The sequence below is a fragment of the Osmerus mordax genome, chromosome 11 (assembly GCF_038355195.1).
Source record: "Osmerus mordax isolate fOsmMor3 chromosome 11, fOsmMor3.pri, whole genome shotgun sequence".
Classification (NCBI taxonomy): domain Eukaryota; kingdom Metazoa; phylum Chordata; class Actinopteri; order Osmeriformes; family Osmeridae; genus Osmerus; species Osmerus mordax.
Window position 1 is genome coordinate 11,796,724 of NC_090060.1, and position 20,361 is coordinate 11,817,084.

Genomic DNA, 20,361 nt, shown 5'->3' on the forward strand with positions numbered 1-20,361 from the left:
CAATAGCATCAGATGCCGGGTCCAAATTACCCATTGTGGTGCCAATAACATGTTCTGGCAAAGGGACAAGGGTTGTTCCCTGGCAGGCAAGGAAGTGTCAAAGAGAGGCATGATCACGCTAAGAACACGTCAGCTTCCCCTCAGCGCTCTCCGTTCACATGGAAACACCGGCAGATAGACTCTTGCCATGGAGGGAGGGAGGCAGGGAGGGAGGGAGGCAGGGAGGGAGAGAGGGAGGGGGGGAGAAGAGGGCTAGAGGGTCGGGTGTGGCAGGCAGGCTCTCTTCTTCATTCTCCCTCCCTGCCCATGGTTTGCGCAGAATTTGCTGTGATGACCAGGCACAATACACACACGCACACACACACATGCTTGTACATACGAGCACAGTCTCTCTTTATCTCTCTCTCTCTCCTCTGTCACACACAAACACATCCCCCACCCCTGCCCACTCCTCTGACCACAGAGAGCAAGCAGATGCCAGACGCACAACGAGCAGGAGGAGTACGGGGGAGGGGGGGGCAGTTGGACAAGGGCGAGGTGGTGGAAGAGGAGGTGGTAGGTTGGAGGGTGGAGGTGCCCCCCCCCCCTCTGTGTTATGGGATTTACTCCACATCCAGTCTCCACACAGAGAAATCATTACTATCCTCCACTGTGCTCCCTTGCGGTCTCCTACCCTGTCAAATCTATGGGCTTTGATAGAGACAGTAATTCTGGCTATCCTCAACAGCAGCCAGAGGAACCCCTTTTCTTCTGTTAACCACAGACTCAAAATACTACTGACTGCGTTGCCATGGTAGTTCAAACGAGCTAGAAATGCTAATATGGACGCTCATGGAAGGACAGGATGAGTCAGAGGATTTACTGATTACTGTTTGCTCACCTTGTCCTGGGAAGTATGTGTGTGTGTACCATGTGATATATTCTGTCTAGGTGTAAGCAGCTACAGTATATAGTGACTCCCAGACCTCCTTTTCCAAGTCAAATTAAACACACCTTGTATTTAGTATGGTTTGGAGACATTTATTGAACAATAAGGACAACATTTTATGTAAGACCACGAGTAGTTCAGCAAATAAAACTGTCAGCAATATAACTCAGACTCTTATGAACAGGAATGCTATAGTGTTTTAATCAAGCACAACCTCCCGTAGCAATTTAATAACAAGCATAAAAGTTATGAAATAACCTTATTGTATTTATATTTTATAACGATGATAAAAGCACAAGTATTCCATCGGGGAACTTTGAATGTGGTGTAGGATTTAGTGGAGCCGTACCCAATACGTTTTCATAATAAAGCATCATAATAACTGTACAAAAACATCCAGAGATTTTTCACAGCTGTAGCACACCAGCTAATAATTTAGTCAAAACAACCCATACAATTATCCTTCATGTAAAAATGTTTTGAATAAAGTGACACATTTAACAAACATGGAATCTTAGGGAAGCATAGTGCTCAGTATGTACGAGCCATGCATGTGTGTATGTGTGTCTAAGCTATCGGATCTCGTGGATGAATACTCAGCTTTGCACCCTCCTCGACAGAGCTGAAGCCAGGAATCTGGTTTTCACTGGTCTCCTCGTCACTTATCCACATTGCTACGGCTTAAGAGAGCTGGACTGGTGTCATTCTGAGTGGAGAACAAACATTTTCTTTACCAAATCCCATGGTTTTGTTATCTCATATTATTGTTTGCGAGGGAGAGGGATGTTTAGTGAATCCTTTTGAAGTAAGGGAGGTTACTGGAATTCCAAAGTTTTTTTCCCTCCAAAAGTGAACGAAAGAATTCACATCCTCCCTTCGCAGGACAGTGATGGCGGCTGTAATGACAGCATCAGCCACCAGGGGGGTCTAGCACTGAGACTCAGCCATGCCCTCTTCCTGGGGCCTCTCTTTCTGGATGTAGTACTCCTCATAGTCATCCTTGAGCACCAGACAAGAGGGCAAAAGATCAATATTTCATAAACACTCAGACCTAGACCACATGTAAAATTCAGAATATGAAACAGATCTGGCAGACGTGTTCTTATGCGTTATTTATGGATGCAGAAATGCAATGTTGTACCATCAAATATAGGTCACAGCACTTGCCGTTCTTCTCCTTGGTGTTTGTAGGTTGGAGCACGTGCTCATCGCTGTTAGAAAGACCAGAAGTCAGAAATATATATGGGGGTTCTTTAAGCCAAACTTCTGGAACATTTCTGATTATTTTCTCACACAGTTCAGCCTAATCCTTAGTTAGCACGAGAACCAGAATTCTAGGTTAGAAATGTGACCCCATTGAGCAGGTGGAACTCCCATTCTGTTCTCCAGGACTATGATCTCTAAGAGTCTAGGGCATGTTGCTCGATATCGTACAGCTGCTGTTTATGATTATTAGGCCCAGGAGACCCACCAACTGGTTGTTAGAGTAGATCCACTCACCCGTCCATGACCTCTATGGGTGAACGGTAAGCATGTGATTGGTTCTTGTCCCTAAGGGGACAGAACATGCGGCCAATCAGAGCCATGGTTATGACAGCCGAGGGGAGTAGGATGAAGGCCAGGAGGACGGCAACGTCAGAGAACCTCACCGCTACCGCTGGAGGAGAGAAGTCCGAACATCACACACAAACAGCCAAGAACGCATATAAACACAGACTCTGATAGCATCTCGTACAAACTCACACCCACGACACAACATGACAGGCTTACCCCGGGGGGTGATGGTGAGGACAGTGTGCGAGGTGGGGGACCCGTGGACATCAGGGGGGTTCCTGACAGAGCAGGTGTAGGTGCCATTGTCGTTCAGGGTGGCATTGAGCAGCACTATAGTGGCATCCCCCCGGGCAGGGCTGCCCTGCCACTGGACACGCCCCTTAAACTGCCCATCAGCGGGGGGGAAGACGAGCGAGGAAAAGTGGAAGAACTGAGGGAGAAAAGGAGAATGAAATGATAAACGGAGGATGAGAGGAGAGAGGATGATCGTGGAGAGAAGGACAAGGAGACGAGGAGAGGCCGGGAGAAGTGGAAAAGCTGGGGATGAAGTATGAGTGGATGATGAGTGGATGAGGGGTAGGTGAAGTGGATGGGAGACGATGAGGGGATGAGAAGTAGAGATGAGAGCTGGAATACTTTCTGAATGACTAAGGCCATGTTTGATTCTGACGCACTGAATGAAACACTCACAGAATCCTTGGCTTGTACATGGCTATCTGCTGTGCTCTTGATATTTGATTGAAGCAATGGACTCTGTAGTCAATCAATTCCAGCACCCGATTCAATCCGGGAAATTAATTCTCACCATATTGATGATCATGCAGCAAACTGTAGAAATGTTTTAATTCTTCTTGGCTCTGAAAGCATGGCTTGTTAAGGATTTTTTCTGATTGAATTTTCAAATGCTTATTCATGGTCAGAATTTGATATACGATCATAGCAATAAAACGGATAAATCTGCTAATGAAATTGGATTGTAGCAACGGCAACAGGCCCTCTGCCCCCTGGTGTCTCTCTGTGTATTGTGCAGCTGAGAAATAATGCCCACACATTCACCCACTATCTCGACCCTTGGCTAAGCAAAGGTGCAGGTGAATACATGTCTGGTATATAGTGTGGCCCCACCCAGGCTAGGGCTGTTGATAGCTAACACTCCCTATGATAAAGACTGAACGAGTGTGTGCGTGTTGCTTAAGGGCATGGCACTCTACATCCGATGACAAACGCTAACATTTTCAACATTTGTCTCCACGCAGACACACAGAAAGTCTGGGCTACTAGCGCAATGACTAAACCAAGCAGCCCTACCAGGCCATTAGTGGGGCCACAGGACATTAGCCGTCACTTAGCTATGAGCGCTCCTAAAGGACCGGATGTTACAGCCAACCACAGGCTCTGGAGATCTTAGCTGGTCAAATTGGATTAGACACTTATGCGGTTGGCCCTATAGAGAACTTGGCCAGGAAACTGGACATGTGGGGTCGCAGGGCCTGGGTGGAGTTTGGACTCATTTACCACTTATACCACAGAGGAAGAGGGGTCCGAGACTAAATTGCCCAGGGCTTTGGTTAGCCCTCCAGGGGCTGGAGGGAGACATGAAAGTGTTTGCGAATGGACACTGATGGGATCTTAGTGGTCCATGAGGGGTTGAGCTCAACTTGTGCGTTGATCATCAGGAGGCTGGTCAAGCTTAAGTGTTTTGCAGGTTGTGTGTGCGTTTATGCATATGCGTGTGCATGCATGTGTATTTGTATGAGTGTAGGCATGCGTATGTGCTTTGATGGGTATGCATGCGTGTATGAACATGTGCATGTCATCTGTATGGGTTGTGCATGTGTGTGCACTCACGGCCTGAGGAGGGCCTCCACTCTGCGGCCGGTAGGCCCAGTCAACAGACATGCGGCTGGTGGCCCTGCTGGTGGAGGTGAAAGTGCAGGTCAGTGTGACAGAGTCTCCCCTAGTACCGTGGACCTCCGCAGGAGAGCTCACTAAGATGGCTGACACGTTGGACAGGCCTAGGGGAGAGGGAGAGAGAGAAAGAAAGAGAAGGTGATGGGTTCAGGAAATTATTTTGTTTACAAATAGGCCTACGTTGGTTCTGTTTTACTTGCTGTTACCCTGTGGGAGTCTTACCAGAGGAATACCAATAAATTACCTTAAACCCCAAGCACAATGATTGACTGATTCATTAAACTTTGCAGAAAGCCATCTTGTTGTCAGAGCTCTCTATTCAAAATCTAAACGACAAAAGATCAAATAAAGGCTGGTAAGAGAGAACCTTGATTTGCAAACTATTTCCATGAACTCATCACATTCTGGTTTAGCACACAAACACTAAGAGAGACAGACAGAGACAGAGTGACACACACTTTGCACCGATTAAAGGATTCACATTTGCAGCAATTTAAGACACTATTTCCAATCTCAAAAAATCATGTGATCGTTCGATCATCATATTTTAAATGCCGATAATGGCTGTTGGCCCAAAAACCGAAACATGATTTGTCTCTTTGTCGTTTTGAATCTTAAAAAGTCGAATGTCTGCTCTGAGAGATTGACCAACAGAAACTTAAGGTACAATCCAGGCGTTCACGCTGAAATTTTAATCAAGCAAAGGTTGACAGAAAGATGATTAGCAAAACCCTGTCACAACACATTGGCAGCTTCTAATATTTTCGACTTGACAGTGGAGTTTATTGTGACAATCACGAACAGTGTTGTATTTCGAATAAAGATCTGTCTATTTACGTGGAGATTTACCTTACGAATTATTGAGGAAGACATTTAGGCCCCAAGCGTTTCGTTTGGAGCCACCCAACAATAACAGGTGACTTTGTTACTTACGTAAGGTTTTAAACAGCATATTTGCCAGTCGTCGAAGGGCTCAACAGTTCATTCGAAAAATATACAGTTCTAGTGTGTGTATCGCCAAATAGGCTACCCGCATCAAGGTTGCCTTGAAATAGGCTATATCATAGACTTACTTACCAAAACAAATTATGAGAAAAAAGTATATGTCCAAAAGTATATTCCGATGTTGTCGGAACATGTTCGTGTTAAGTACGACTTGTCGTGTATTGATGGATTAATTTGGTCCAAGGCTACTAAAGTAATGGTGTTCTACGTTTTGAAAACTCGTCGTCCATGTTTCTAGCGATTATTCAATTGTTCCATGTCGTAGAGCACGATAGCAACTGGGTAGTCCCTCTTTGCTGCGCAAGCTACCTGACAAACAGGTGTTTCAGGAAGTGGATACGATGCATAAAAGGACAGTTTAGAAATGTGTAATGAAATGAAACAAATTAAAATCATTTTCGTTAGGGAAGAGGCGGTGTCGTTTTATCATGCTGACTGTTTTCCTCTATAGTAGCTTGTGACATAGTGCTGCAGGTTATGTACATAACCCTTCACTGCAGGTGGCTTATCTAACGCTATCACCATGCGTTTCTGTCATCCTGTTGACCTTAAATGTAACATTCAATAGATCAGAGATTCCTATTGCTGTATTTCGTCACTGTGACAGTGACACTGCCCTGAGCCCTTACAGAGCCTGACCCCTTGGGTCCATGCTGATCATGTCTCACTAATGTAAAAAATCCCCCTGTTGGACTGGGATGCTATCAACAACATTAACCCTGTCCCAAAACACACATTTAGCTATGTAATTATCGTTAATGAGGCAAGATGTTTATTTTTCTAGTACCACCACTATTTAAAAGCATGCTGCTTGATCCCAGGCCAATGTGAATTAAAGAGAGAGAGAAAGAGAGAGAGAGACGGATAGAGAGAGACAGAAAGAGAGAGACGGATTCCACTTCAGAAAAACCCTTTTTTTGCCACTGGGGTGTTTTATGTGCAGACAAGATAATTGTTTGCAGCAATCAGATTAACTCAGACCACCATTTTCAGGAGCGATCTCTCTGCTGCAGACAGGAGGGAGATAGATGTTGGGACAGAGCGGAAGGGCAGTAGACCCTGGCTCTCATACGGTACCTGGCTAAGTGCATGCGGTGACACAGTGCTGCTTTGTGTTGTATTGCATTGTGTACATGGTATTGTGATGGTGCATAGAGAGGCCTCTGTGGAGGTACAGTAGTGTGCGTTTCAGCTCCAGCTTCCCACTGATCCTGAATGGTCCTTCACTTATCGTCTTCCTCTCCATGGAGGCATTAGTAAACAAGGGGCCGATTCTTCAGGTGTCAACACCATGAAAACGAATAAAGGTGGTTTCGAAAGACCAGGCCAGACTGTGTGCGTGAAGTCACAAACCTGTCGTTTCGGCTGATGTGAACTGCTCTGCAATGAAAAGTGGCCTGGTCCCTCTAAACACGGTGAAGAATACCCAGTCTATAATCACTGCACACGCACAAGGACCAGGGGAGTACATGTGAACACGTCAATCTTGCTGCATCTTCAAAGCAGAGACTGAAAGCCTCAACCAATAGCATCAAGTGGAAGTCTTCTCTCTAGAGCACTATATGGAATTAGGATCTGCTTTTACCTCCCTGCTGCTATTGTGATACAGAATTGACATGTTGCCACCAGAGGATGACGAAGACTGCTCGTCACTGAATTCCAGCAGTCACGTTTAACAGCTGTGTCACGTTCCCATGGTGGAGTGTTTGTTTATGCAAATGAACAACACACCCTTCTTGTGTGGGTGGGGGTTTGTGAGTGTGACAGTAGTATTATTCAGGACAGGACTTAACCACAGTGTCGAGCTTTCTGCTGTTGTGAATGGAACACTCCTGTGATTGTGGTTCCTCTGATATTTAGGTAGTAGATGGATTAAGTCAATCATTTACAGTGCGTGTGTGAGAAGGTGATTCTCTTCATTTTTCGCCCAAGGAAAAAGTGCTCCAACATTGTTTTAATTCCATTTCATAACAGCATAGATCAGATAAACTGTCTTTAAAACTCTGTACAACTAGGTTTGCAGGAATGACTCAGGACACAGCTAGGCCCAGGAGCAGGTTAGCCTATGATAAATCCATTGATTCCCATATAACATGGTTCACATTTTAATCATAAAATACTAAAGGTCTGTAAAGTAAAAATCTATATTAAATACCAATATAATCAGTTTGTAAAACATATTAGTTTTATTATCATCATTATTCATTTATTATTAAGATTATTCAGTCTTTTTAAAATTAGTCAGTGCCCCACCTCTTAAGGATTACATGTGATTAGTTCAAGCCAATCTGTAGTAAAGTGGATAATGACAAGCTAGTACTGGAGGATGCTAGGATTTGACGAGGATTTGGTTCCTCTTTAACAGACTAGCCATTCTCAAGAATGAAAACGTAATCATTAATCGACCATTAAGCACTCCCTGCCTCACCCCCTTTCTCTAGACAGCATTATCCCTCTGGTCTGCCCTCTCCCGCTCCCTGCTCTCTGTCAGTCAGTAACTAGACCTGCACCAAAGGGATAGACTTTGATCAATACACACACTCAGGTATGCATGCACATGTGCCAACTCATGCATACACAAATACACAGACACACACTCCCCCCCCACACACACACACCCCTTACAACGCTCACATACAAACACACAAAATAAGGCATGCATGCTCACGACTGCTCTCACTCAACAAAGAGGCACGCACAAACACAGGTCACAGAGGAACGGATTGGTGTCAGGGACGCAGAAACACAAACAACACATTACAACTTTGCTACTGTGGGCTTGTGAGAACATTATTATCATTTTATCTTTGAAACAATTATTTTTTGGATTAAAACCCCTTGATATGTACCATCTTGTTTTCGAGCGAGTCCTGCTTGTGCAGATGTACAAACTGTGAACACAGCTTAAGACAATCCATCATAGATAATGATGCATAATGGACAAGAGATAATGGATAATAGATAATGTTGTTACATAATTGATGACATATGAAATGAAGTGTTCCGATGAGGTGTGCATTTGTGTGATTAGTGTATGGAATTCTAGATGTGACGTGGTTCAAGTTGAGGCAGTGTCATGAACATTCATAAAACTTTATTTCATTATAAAATCTATAAAAACAAACTGTGACTTTTATTGTTACAACAGTTGGATGAAATGCTTCTTGTATATCTAAAACAACCAACTCTGACACAAAATAAACTCAGTGTTTCCATACAGACAGTTCTGTAGAAAGAAATGTTACAATGTTAGTATGGTAGAATACTTTTGATGCTTTTTTGAGAAAAGGTTTCAAGGACAAATGCAATCAAAAGGTTTTCAGACCTAACTGCGTAGATACTCTGTTCGACTCCCACACATGAGGCGTTGCTCATTCTAGGTGATAGACTCATGCAAACTGTATACTATAGCACTACAATCTGATGATGGAAACCATTTTAAAGTTCTCACTGTTGGTGATTGGAGCATACTGTATAGCATGCCATTCATAAAATACTTTTCTTATTTGACCTTGTACAATATAGGCAATAAGTTACTTTCTAAAATGTAAAAACCCTACCACATAACATTCCAGACTCAAGGACTTCAAGTATTTGACCCAAGTTTGAAGAGGACCTGCAGTGCTCTCCTGGACACATAAATGTGTAATTAAGTGCTTCAGTTTAGTAGTATTGGCCCATTTATAATTGCTAATCTCTCTTAGAGGAAGGATTTGTGGGTAAGGATCTGTTAACTTCTTGATTTTGAATCTGTAAGTTTTAGAAATGATTGTACTTTTCAATGTATTGTTAAAGTATCAACATAATTGATCTTCAAGACCCTAGATACTGGTTAGGTTGGGATCGATCCTGCCTGTCAATACAGGAATTCCACTTAACTCCTTATGGATGCTAAAGCCATGTCAGTGAACCAGATCCTGAAGTGGAATTGAGCTTTGATTGTATTCAGAACAGCCTCCTTCATGTCAGTCAGACAGCATTTCTCTGACCTTCACATACTCCTGGTTCTGCTCTGGGTAGCAGGCCGGTACTGTCCTGATCGGCCAGGAACGAGAATCAAGTCTGTTTAGACTGTTTCCTTCTTTCATGGAATGCTAAGCTCACGTGAACTGCACTCTTATTCTTTTAGTTCAAATTTGCTCTGCAAACTTGAAATTCAATTCTTCCATTTCTTCCTTCATTTACTTTTCCTGAATCTTCTTCTAATTTCATGTTTCCGAGACCCAGTATTACATTCAAATGGCTCTGTCCTTGTGATCCTCCTGGTCTTACATCTTTGCTGTTATGGATCTTCCTATTTATATGTCGATGTCACCTCCTGTCTCAGTCACTGTCATCTCCCCCCGCATCATCAGAGTCCTGTTCCTCGTCTTCGGAGGAGCTGGGGTCTTTAGTGCTGGCGTCAGATATCATACCATCTGAGCTGTCAATCTCATACTCCTTCTCTGGCATATACAAATGGACAGCCCTTGCAGGGTTGCTAAGACACACACGGGCACACACACACACACACACGAAACATAACAATCATGCACACATTATAGACAGCTGCACAATAATGTACAAACACATAGACACACACAGTTGGGGTGATGCAGACATGGGTACAAGGTAAACAGGATTTTGCCCTATCAGAAGCAACCATGTCTCCTAAGGAAGTCATTTAAAACGGAAATGTGTAATTTGGGGAAAATCAATTTGATTTGAGAGGAGGGAGGACGACTTCAAAGGTTTTAGCATGTTTTGTTTCAGTGATTTCAGGGTATGACTGATTTTGTTCCCATGAAGTGCTGTTTCTAAGAGTACCAAGTGCAGAAAGATCTGAAAACCCAGCAGAGCAGGAAGCAAAGCAAACCTTCAGCCCCAGACACACAGGAAAGGTACAACATGGTTTTAGTTGTGTTATTTACCAAAATGTTTTGAAGGAATACGTTTCACAGAAAATTACGTGTAACATGATAAGTAAACTAACAAAAAAAATTCAACATGTTCCTTTTGTCCTGTTTTGAACATTGACAGCAGTTTAGATAATTTCAGCCCCAAATTTGTCACTGCAGACAGAAGAAACTATTTTAGTATTTTCTGAAATACAGCCTCACTAATATATACAAAACAGCAATAATATTTATTGATTGGTGGAAAGGTGACGTGTGAAACGATCTATCCCACAAACCCACAAAGAGAGCATAACATGGACAGACAACAGATTGGATAAGTGCTGACAATGATTAGCATGATGCTGGATTTTGAAATTGGTTAGTAATACATGATTGCTTGAGATACATAGCTTTTCAAACTTGAAATGTTCCATACATCTTTACCAAAAAAAGAAATGTGTTCGGAAGCCATTTGGGTTACATAGGAAAATATGACAAAAGATCACAGATTTGTTGCTTTGAAGTATAAAATGTGTTTTCAACAAACTTGGTATCTACAGTATCTACAGTATTTCTAAGGCACTTTTAATCAGTGAGAAACTCTGTAAAACAGCTGTACAGCTATATGTCCAGGTTCATGTTCCCCAAGGTCAAGGATCAGAGGACAGTTGTAGTTCAAAAGTCGAGGTATAGTGTCCACAGAAAGACCCCAAGAGCCCCAGTCCCAAATAAACCCGACCTGAAGGAGGAGACAGAGAGATGGATATTTCTCCCTCCCTCTTTCTCTCTTTTCTCTTGGTCTTACCACACGGTAGGGTCTTTTCTCTCTCCTCCGGGCACCTCCTCTAAGCCTTCCGGCCTTTCTTTCCTGCAGCGCTTCACAGAAACTACGGTGATAAGGATGATGACAAGAACCACAACGGCGCCCCCAATGGATGCAGCCAGGATAGCAATCTCCGAGAAGGAAGCTGTCAAACAAAGAGAGATCCACAACAAAAACCCTGTTCAACAAGGATTATCTTTTAGCATCTAGGAAGCCAGACCAATATTTTATCTTAAGAAAGAGATCTCACCACTAACTATCTTTTAAAGTCAACCTAGGAATCCAGAAGTAGATTACGCAACACTTTGCTTCTTGGGACATTTCACTCAAAACTCCCAGTCCCAGTCCACATGCATGACCAACCTGTAGTCACAACGTGAAGGTGGACCTCCCCTGCATTGCCGTGGACGTCCGGTGGGTTCTTCACCTGACAGACGTAGGTTCCGTTGTAGGTGAACTTGACCTCTCGCAGCACAATTGAGGCGTCGCGCCCCATGATGTCCCCCGCCCACTCCACCCGCTTACGAAACCGCCCCTCCGGAGGCGGGTAGGGCTTGTCATGGAAGTAGAACACCTGGCAGGGGAGATGAAGAATGTCAACATCCTTCCCACGCAGGGAAACCTGTTGAACCACTTCACGCTAATTCGGTTACATAAAGATGCACAAGCAGTACAGTATGTACACCCATTACCCCTCCCATCTGAGGATGACAAGAAGCTGTACTGTATACAGTCTGTCTCACCAACACAGTCTGATTCACTGCTGGGTCAAAGATGTCACGCATACATGCTGGCACAAACACATACTCACAGACTCCTCTCGCCCGGGTTGGAGAGGCCTGAAGCTCCAGGAGATGGTGAGGGCGGCCGGGTGGATGGGCGAGGTGCTGGTGAACGTGCACTTGAGCCGCACGTTAGTTCCGTTCACTGCCTCGACATCCGAAGACGACATGTAGACCTTTATCCCGTTGACTTGCAGCACGCCTGCACATGTGGTGGAATTTGGCTCAATGATGTAACACACGCACACTGGAACATTCAGCAAGGATCGACACTAATAAAGGGTATGCATGTTACTGGGTGTCGATCTCCAGGACCTGCTAGCCCACACAGCGCCACGCAGGGAAAAGCATCAGTTTCAAATATTGCTAATGTATGCTCGTTTCTCCTCCTCAAGCTGCATAAAGAGGGGTTCACTGGAGTTCCCCAAGCTATCTAGCCTCTCTCAAAACATACAGCCATTTCTCCTAAATAAATATTATTCCTTACAGACGCGGGAACAGCTGTGTCTGTGTTTTACGGCGTCATTCGGATTTATGGAGTGGATGGCGAATCAGCCAATTCTAACATAGAAGTCTGCGATGGAGTCATCCTTTAAGATGAGAAGCCTACACATATCCCGACCCCATCTCAAAGATAATGAGGAATTGGATGGAGTCTGTAATGGGACGTTGTACACGCACAGGCCGAGGAAGAGACATTCTTAATCGCTTTCCACATTTCCTGTCTCACTGCATAATAACATTACACCAGGGGTCGGCTGATAGTGCATGTTTTTCTCCAATAAGAAAAGAGCCTGTCGTCATTTATCATGCTTCTGCAAATGCGTATTCAGTCCAGGTGAAGTTAAGATCGGTCCCCTGCTTGCTTTTAGCTCCAACCACAATCAAACTCCCCATACAAATTAGCCCATTGAATCCAACCAACGTAATAGCATCACAGTGCTAGTAGTCACATACAGTACAGTGTTGTGCATATCTGCAGCTTCAGTGCAATGTCAGTGGGATGTTGTACAGGGAGAGTGGGTACGTGTGGGTAGGTGTGTGTTTATGCTTGTGTATATAAATGGTGGATTTGTTGATCTAATGAGTTCACTCAGGGAGCTGGGGAAAACAGCTGCTTGTGTGCCGGGGCTCTCCAGGAACCTGCCTCCCGCTTATCAGCTGGACGAGGGCTTCCTGTAGGCCCCCGCCCCCACCCCGCCACCCCCATCGAGCACCACAGCCCCGGCCCAGACGTCGCTTCAAACATTAAAGAAAGCAGGGGCAGTCTGTCATCACTGACCCGCCGTCCCTCTTAACCTTAATGTGTTTTAAATGAGCTCTTCCTTGTCTCTCTCTTTCTCTCTCTCTCTCTCTCTCTCTCTCTCTCTCTCTCTCTCTCTCTCTCTCTCTCACATACACACGCAACAGACACACCATTTAGTTCTCTCTTTCTTTTTTTTCCTTTCTGGGCAGGCGCAATGAGTCTGTCTGAGGAAATGCCCAGGGAGGAAGAAAAATGCCAGTACTTAGGATATCCATCAGAGAGATAGGATCAGCGCTTGCCTGTATCAGTCCCCTGCTTAATGACACTCTCTGGCAGGAGAGAGGACTCAGTCTGGGCATGTGTGTGTGTGGGGGGGTGTTTGTGTGTATGCATGTATGTGGGCTTGCCCAGGTCTAAGTTTCCAGACTTTGCTATTTGGGTCTGAGGTGTGAAAGGACATGTGTAGAAAGCTAATGCCTGCACACCCTTCCCTAACATATTCATCTTTCTACAAGAATTGGCGAAGATGGGTGGAGAAAAGGAGAGGGAGGAGGGGGCATACAATGCCCATGTTGAAGTTTGAGATTAGAGTTTCTCCCTGATATAGAATTATATCAGGGTACTCCATAGGTTGAACTATTAACTAACTAACTATTACTGTTATGGCATTATTGAAAAGCAAACAGACACCCTCGCCGTGTAGACACATTTGATTAAATACGATCCTGCTTTATTACTCTATGGTGATGCTTTCCTCCGACACAGCTTTTGATGCATTTTCTAATGATTTGAAATCATGGTTAATTAGAGCTTCTGCACCAAGGAGAGATGTTGATAGGGATAAGATCTACACTGTGTTCTAAATTACTGTAATAATCTCTGCTCTTGGCAAGGGCTTTTATATAGGGCACACAAATACCATTTAGGTGCTCATTAGCAAACACTAATTAATCATCATGATGCATGTCATTGCATTAGATCATAGGAATTGCCGGAGCTTGGTTTCTCTAAGACGAGTTCATCCATCGAAGTAGGATGACAAGGCGCAGAGGAGGAGAGAGATGAGACGTTTGTCTGCCTGCCTGTCTGTCTTTCCCTTCATTTTCTTCTGGATATTTGAAAACAATCATAAGCTGGTGCGAAGGTTTCTACTGTCTTTACTGCAGTAAAACCAGACTTAAATGACCAAAAATGCTTTTGTCCAACTTTACACACATTGCTGAGACATTGTGTCCGAAAGGTTTCTTTGGTTGAGACATGAACAACTTGCTACTTGAACTTGTATGTAATGCTGTCTTCTCAACATGCCATTAGGCACAAGATTGGGAAAACATATTCATAGGAAACTCCTATTTATACCCCTTAACTTGAACTGTGGTCAAGGCGATTGTAAATAGTATCCATTGTTGAGGTCTAATGTGTACTGGCTAGGGAACTAGGCGCCTCACTAGGGACTTGTTTTGGCACCAGGCCATGCAGGATCTAACAGTACAGGGAGCTTTCAGTGGGCTAAGCTTCCTGTATGGTTAGTGCCTTCATTTCCCACAATGCTGAACTATATTACATTCACGCTTCTATAGCCACCACTGTGAACTGGGCCAGAGAGCATAACTGTCTCTATGGCACAGTAACATACTGTAGCCTACTGAACCACACTAAACAACATTTTTACAATATTCATTGAACAGTCCAATGCTGAATATTACAGGATCAATAAAAATACAAAAAACTCAGGACTGTTATCCAATTTGAAATTAGGAAATTTGTGTTTACATGTAGTTTTCCAGATCTTGTGTGTGGCTGAATCTCAGAACAGGCTATCGCTGAACAGGCCAATGGAAACCTGACTCCCTCCCAGAGACTGAGCCTAGGAGGAAACATTTTGGCCGGTTTTACAGTTTGTAACAAAGACTCTGAGATTACAAAGACTCTCTCTTCTCCTCCTTTTGTGCGTAGAGGTTTCTCAAGCACAGGCTTCGTTTACAGAAGCTCTTTCAAGTGAGAGGGGGGGTGGGCTCACATAGAAGGGGCAGGGGTGCAAAGAGGTGTTCACAGACGCTAAGACTCCGGTGCGACCCCCTGGTCAGGGTTCGATACAAGTATATTTTCTATTCATCTCACTTCCCATCATTTCTTTTTTTTATCTCCTTCAGCAATTGTGAAAAGCATGGCAAAGTCACAGTTGTCAATTCTACATCAATGTCACAAGACCAGTCTAAAGCCTTCAAAAGAAAATGAAGACAAATTTTGGACAGGTGGCAACTTGTGTGCTCTACCATATCCAAAAACCTCAACAACAAAAAAATGCAATTTACAAATACAGAATAAGTAATGTCATTAAAATATTATTTATAACTCAAGTCCAATCTTGGAAGCAGTGAATCTACGTTCATGTAAACTGCAGTGTAGGTGTGCCATAAGTAATTTCTCCCCACACATTCTCACAAATTCCTAATTGACTCTATCTGCCCCCCTCCTTCTTGTTTTTCTGTCAGTACTGTATGTCTGTCTCTCCCCCCCCCCCATCTCTCCCTCTGTCTGTTTGTCTGTCTGTCGCTCTTTCTCGCCGTAATTCATCCATAATTGGTCCAGACCAGTAGCCTGTTGACAGCGAGAGAGGATAAATGTTCAATCTATCAAACCTTGTCCACTCCCCCCACCCGAGTTTCAAAGCTGACTCTGCAAGCTCTGCCCAGATTACAGTGTTGTATGTTTCAGTAAATCTGCTAACAAGTGGACCCTGGCTCATATGGTCAGGCCTACCAAAAACCCGATGCCCTATCTCCATAGCCAAGCAGATGACATTGGTAAATCTACCTAAAGCAAACACAGTACTGCAGTATCGGAATTTTGGAAACATTGAGGAATTCAATGCAAGATTCATCAAAGAAGGCCAAGTCTGAGGTTCAAATCCTGCACTACTGTCTCACCTTCCCCTTAAAAATACAACACCCCATCCCGTCCACTCTTCTCCTGTCCCTCCCTCCTTTAACTCTTTATCACTCACAATGTAAATGATGATCAAAGTTATTGTCCATAAGCAAGATTGGCTTCATTAAAAGAGATTTAAAAAACAAGTTGGTCCTCAGGAATAAGGAGAAAAAGTGTTTGCGTACCAGAATCTTCCAGCCTGCCCTGACACGCATACACAGTTCTCACCACAATCCTTATCCAGCTCTTCTACATCTCTATATATGGACTTTCTTCAATACTTGTTTTTAAGTAGCTGTGGCACTATCAAAAAGTCTCAGGAGAAGTTTCTGGAATTTTTCTTGTCTTCTCATCCCTGCCCTCACATATCCCCTGGAACTGAAATAGTAGTTTACAGCATATTCTCTGTTTAGATAACTCTGGAGCACACTCTGCTACAGACCAGACATGGGCTTGGCTGGGAAGGAAGCAAAACCAAACAAAATCACTGTTTCAATTTCAGACCCACACCTATTGTTTTAAAAAATATTGTCTTTAAGAGTAATGAAGCATTGAAGTCCCAGGAGAGAAGTTGGTGTGAAGTTGAGGTTTGTGGTGAGTGGGACCTCAGTGCCACCTCTGTGTGGAGGTTTATCAATGGTCCATTTAAAAGCTTGCATTTCCACCCCCACAAGGTGTGTCAACACCTCCTTTGTCAAACATACTGAATCCATGATAGTGAGGTGGTCGTTGGTGACAAGGAAAAAGATATCCATGCTATCATAGCAACAAAAATGATGTATAAAAGCCAAGCAAAACCGAAAACAATAATACTTGTGGGTGTGCGTATGTGTACAAGTGTGTAGGCATTGAGGTGAGTGACTAAAACCTGACTGACAAGCTGCAGCATGCAGCTCAAGGAGACTTCTGAACACTTCAGAAGGAAAACAAGACGTAACGAGTTGAGTAACAAGCCAAGACAGCCAGTAGAGACATTAGTCACGTAGCCGAAAGTAGCATGTTATTGTTGTTCTTATGACAAAACAAGACAATAATAAACGTTAAAATTAAGTTTTAGACAATGATTCCTAATCTCTTTTGCATTTTGGATACAGCAAGAAAGCAAGAATGTCTATAATACTTCTTGGGTTGAAGTCTGGAAGAGTGACACATTATAGTCTGCAACATCAGGGTTGGAGTCAGGAATGCTCTGACATGTTGTGCAGACACGGGTAATATTGTACACTAGTAATTATTGTAACCTATTTCTGACTAGCGGTAGGACTGCTGTAACAGTGTGTACATGACACCCTCCTGTGTTAGTGCAGTTCAGGGTGGCTGCCAAAATAGAAGCTTCATCTTCAGCCAAAATATCTAATAACCATAGTGAGAACATGTTTGAATTATTAAAATTGATTCCTCAAGCAAGGCTTTGATTGTTGAGTACATCATCTGAATGAGAGAGAGAGAGATAGAGAGAGAGATAGAGAGAGAGAGAGAGACCAGTAAAAGATGTGGAGGTATCACATACACACACAGTCGGTCAGAGGGATGTGGGTGAAAGAGTATGTCTGGATAGCTGGCTAGTCTGATACAGGCTTTTGTACACCATCCTTGAGACCAGGGAGTCTCTGACTGAGTAGATGGAGGACATCAACAGCATGGGCACAGGAGGCGGACGGCCGGTGAAGTTCTTTTGATAAAAATGACATTTACTGGACACCTAGTGTTTTACATGACCTACAATGAACACATACTGTAGATTGTACTAGCTCTTCTTCCTTTAGAAAATCACGCCAGACCCATCTATATTAACCAACACAGAAGAGTCTTTCTCTTATTCTTAATGTGACTCTTACTATACTAGCTCAAACATCCGTACAATATGGAGAGGAAGCCTGATGAGCTATTAAGTGACAGATCCTAATAATCAGTGAAGCAAACATTTGCTCAGAGCCTGGTCAAAGAATGCATTACCTATGAATATGATCGACTTGTATGTGGAAAATAATCCACTTAGACGATTGGACACTCACGCAGATTAAGTCAAGGTTAAATAGGCCACTGTGTGCGTAAGGAATAAATGTTCTTTGGTGAGGCAAATATTATCTCCCTTGCATATTACGAGAATACTTCACACCAATAATAATGTGGGCAATTGAATCATGACAACCACCGTTTATAAATGTTTTGTTATCTATAAAAATCTAGGTAGCACTTCCAAGTGTAGCTCAGTAATATTCAGCAACATCCTGAACAGCCTAGATGGAAAGAAGGTGGTCAAGCCATACTCAAACAACAAAGCAATGACACGCAAGCACGGATGCATATGAATCAAAAGCAGGAAGGGAATTATGTAGCGTGAGCCAGGAGACAATGATGCCGCGACTTACTGTGAAGTCATTAGGAGTAGGCTACCGGATAGACTGTAATATCGCAAATAGTATTTGGAATGCACCGGGGTAACCATGCGGGTGCCAGCCTAGCCAATTTACCAAACGACCGTAGGGTACCTATTCTCAAGGGTCACTTTTGGGTAAGGTAGCCTAAGGTCCGGTAGAATTTCCACATGTGGGGATTGGGGTGGTTGGTTAAGGGGGTAATGAGCTCAGGGCCAACGTGTTTCCTCCTAACTCCAAGAGTTAGGAGGAAACACTCTGTTTTTGATTATGAGAAATATAACAAACTGTTAATGTCGCCTATAACCAAAATGTGGCTGGTCGAATATTAATTGATGTCAATCATATCCAGTAGCCTACAACATAGACATGTTTGGGTTTTGAGAATGTGCATTGCATTTAACGTTTATCCTTAAACTTGTAAAAGTGAATATCGAATGCGTTTACGGCAGAAAGTTGACAAAAGTGACAAAAAATAAGTAGACTAAATGAATTCCTTAGGCAGGTTATCACAGATCCGCTCTCTCACTCACCTGAAGCTGCAAGTCCGGACAGGACGGCGAAGAAATAAAACCGTTTTACGCACATTGAACGGCTGGATGTGTGGATATGATTTAGCGACAACTGTACAGAACCCTTCAAATACACTCTCAATAACGTTTTTAGTAATTATAAACTCTGCACACGTTTCTGAACGGGACTTGAGGATCACAGTCATAATACCCGTAACTACCTATCCCTGTTCTCGTTTAAAGCCCAAGTGGAGACAGTGGAGCGCGTCTCAGCTCGCCAATGGTCTCTTGCATTTTGACGCCCTCCCACCTTCCGGGTGAAGTGAAATTCCTCCGATTCCATTTCACCGTCTTAAGAAGTAGACCCATTCTCACTTCTCAAAGGTGTGGGTAGGCAAATAATGTTGTCCAACCTGTAAAACTGCCAAACATTTCCACTGTAGGCCCCGTGTATTAGTCAGATATAACATCTCCATGCGTCTATGCATGTCAAATTCCTAGTTTTACTGCAGTGCATTCACTTTTCGTGTGAGCTTGTAAGCATGATTGGCGTAGATGACTGAGGGACGTACTGTAGGCTATTAAAACCGTTCTAACAAGTGCACGTATAGGTTCATTGAAATGATTTGGTCTTGCTCCTTTACAGTTTCCTAGCGTTCTATCTAAACTTATAATAAATAACCTAAACCGATTATAAGCTTCTATTGAGCTACTAATGAGCTACTGTTCCTACATTATAATAGTATTTTATAGCACAAATACAACTTTGAAACATGTAACAATATTTTTCAGCAAACCGCTGAGAACAACCAAAACTAAAAACAACAACTAAGAATAACCTAACCCCATCTGTATACTGTATGTAGATACAATAAGTAAAGTAAAGGGAGTTGTGCTGCCAGTTTGAGTCAGGGTTAGGGTTAGGATGGCCTTTGATGGAATGCAGCGGGTCAAACTGGGGCAGGGGAGGGTGGGTTGGTAGTTCAGTGTTAGGGGTGGCAGGGTGGGAGGTTATAGCCCAGTAGGGGGGCAGATGGAGCCTAGTCTGTCCAGCAAGACTTACCATTCATCAATAAGGAATTCAATTAAATACATTAAAACTAACCTTAATCTTCAAATCTAATACTACATTTTTCAAGTGAAAACATAGAGAATGATGACACATTGGCTACCAGAATTTTATGGTTGAAGTGATTTTATTTTGTCAAATCCACATTGGTTAAAACCACAAGAGGGAGCAATTGTACTTTTATAAATAATCACCCCTCCAATGAAGATCATGGCTTTGTTTGACATACTACAAAAAATTTTGATCAAGTACGGTGTCATTTCAGTTGTTACTCAGGAATAAATGTACTACACTGGTCAGAATAACATGCTTAAACCAAGAAGAACTAGGAATTCAAGAAATCAT

General features: G+C 43.3%; 2 protein-coding genes across 4 annotated transcripts; both read right to left on the reverse strand.

Annotated features, from left to right (window-relative positions):
- Window positions 1-1,005: 1,005 nt before the first annotated feature.
- Window positions 1,006-5,674, reverse strand: LOC136951674 (myelin protein zero-like protein 3). Of its 2 annotated transcripts, none has more exons than XM_067246216.1 (6): window positions 5,471-5,674; window positions 4,331-4,497; window positions 2,699-2,912; window positions 2,429-2,585; window positions 2,096-2,139; window positions 1,006-1,927 (listed from the first exon to the last, which is right to left on the reverse strand). In XM_067246216.1, exons 1-6 carry the CDS (start codon window positions 5,529-5,531, stop codon window positions 1,923-1,925), a joined length of 648 nt encoding a protein of 215 aa, XP_067102317.1. In that variant the 5' UTR covers window positions 5,532-5,674; the 3' UTR covers window positions 1,006-1,922. The 2 variants fall into 2 exon arrangements, with proteins under 2 accessions (XP_067102317.1, XP_067102316.1); XM_067246215.1 differs by having other exon boundaries at window positions 2,070-2,139; window positions 5,471-5,673.
- Window positions 5,675-8,477: 2,803 nt separating this feature from the next.
- On the reverse strand, window positions 8,478-19,314 carry LOC136952202 (myelin protein zero-like protein 2). 2 transcript variants are annotated; one of them, XM_067246907.1, is made up of 5 exons: window positions 18,969-19,314; window positions 11,910-12,152; window positions 11,462-11,672; window positions 11,081-11,243; window positions 8,478-9,878 (listed from the first exon to the last, which is right to left on the reverse strand). In XM_067246907.1, exons 2-5 carry the CDS (start codon window positions 12,048-12,050, stop codon window positions 9,722-9,724), a joined length of 672 nt encoding a protein of 223 aa, XP_067103008.1. In that variant the 5' UTR covers window positions 12,051-12,152; window positions 18,969-19,314; the 3' UTR covers window positions 8,478-9,721. The 2 variants fall into 2 exon arrangements, with proteins under 2 accessions (XP_067103008.1, XP_067103007.1); XM_067246906.1 differs by having other exon boundaries at window positions 11,910-12,082; window positions 18,969-19,313.
- Between the last annotated feature and the right edge of the window lie 1,047 nt (window positions 19,315-20,361).

What these genes read in the sequence shown, in the direction of transcription:
- LOC136951674 (XM_067246215.1), bottom strand. Translation starts at nt 5,531, where the DNA reads ATGTTCCGACAACATCGGAATATACTTTTGGACATATACTTTTTTCTC. An exon ending in GTGGAGGCCCTCCTCAGGCC is followed by an intron (nt 2,913 to 4,330) that starts GTGAGTGCACAC and finishes TTTCTCCCTCAG; the next exon opens with TTCTTCCACTTTTCCTCGCT. An exon ending in CCTCACCATCACCCCCCGGG is followed by an intron (nt 2,586 to 2,698) that starts GTAAGCCTGTCA and finishes TCTCTCCTCCAG; the next exon opens with CGGTAGCGGTGAGGTTCTCT.
- LOC136952202 (XM_067246906.1), bottom strand. Translation starts at nt 19,023, where the DNA reads ATGTGCGTAAAACGGTTTTATTTCTTCGCCGTCCTGTCCGGACTTGCA. An exon ending in AACCCGGGCGAGAGGAGTCT is followed by an intron (nt 11,673 to 11,909) that starts GTGAGTATGTGT and finishes CTCCCCTGCCAG; the next exon opens with GTGTTCTACTTCCATGACAA. An exon ending in CCTTCACGTTGTGACTACAG is followed by an intron (nt 11,244 to 11,461) that starts GTTGGTCATGCA and finishes TTTGTTTGACAG; the next exon opens with CTTCCTTCTCGGAGATTGCT.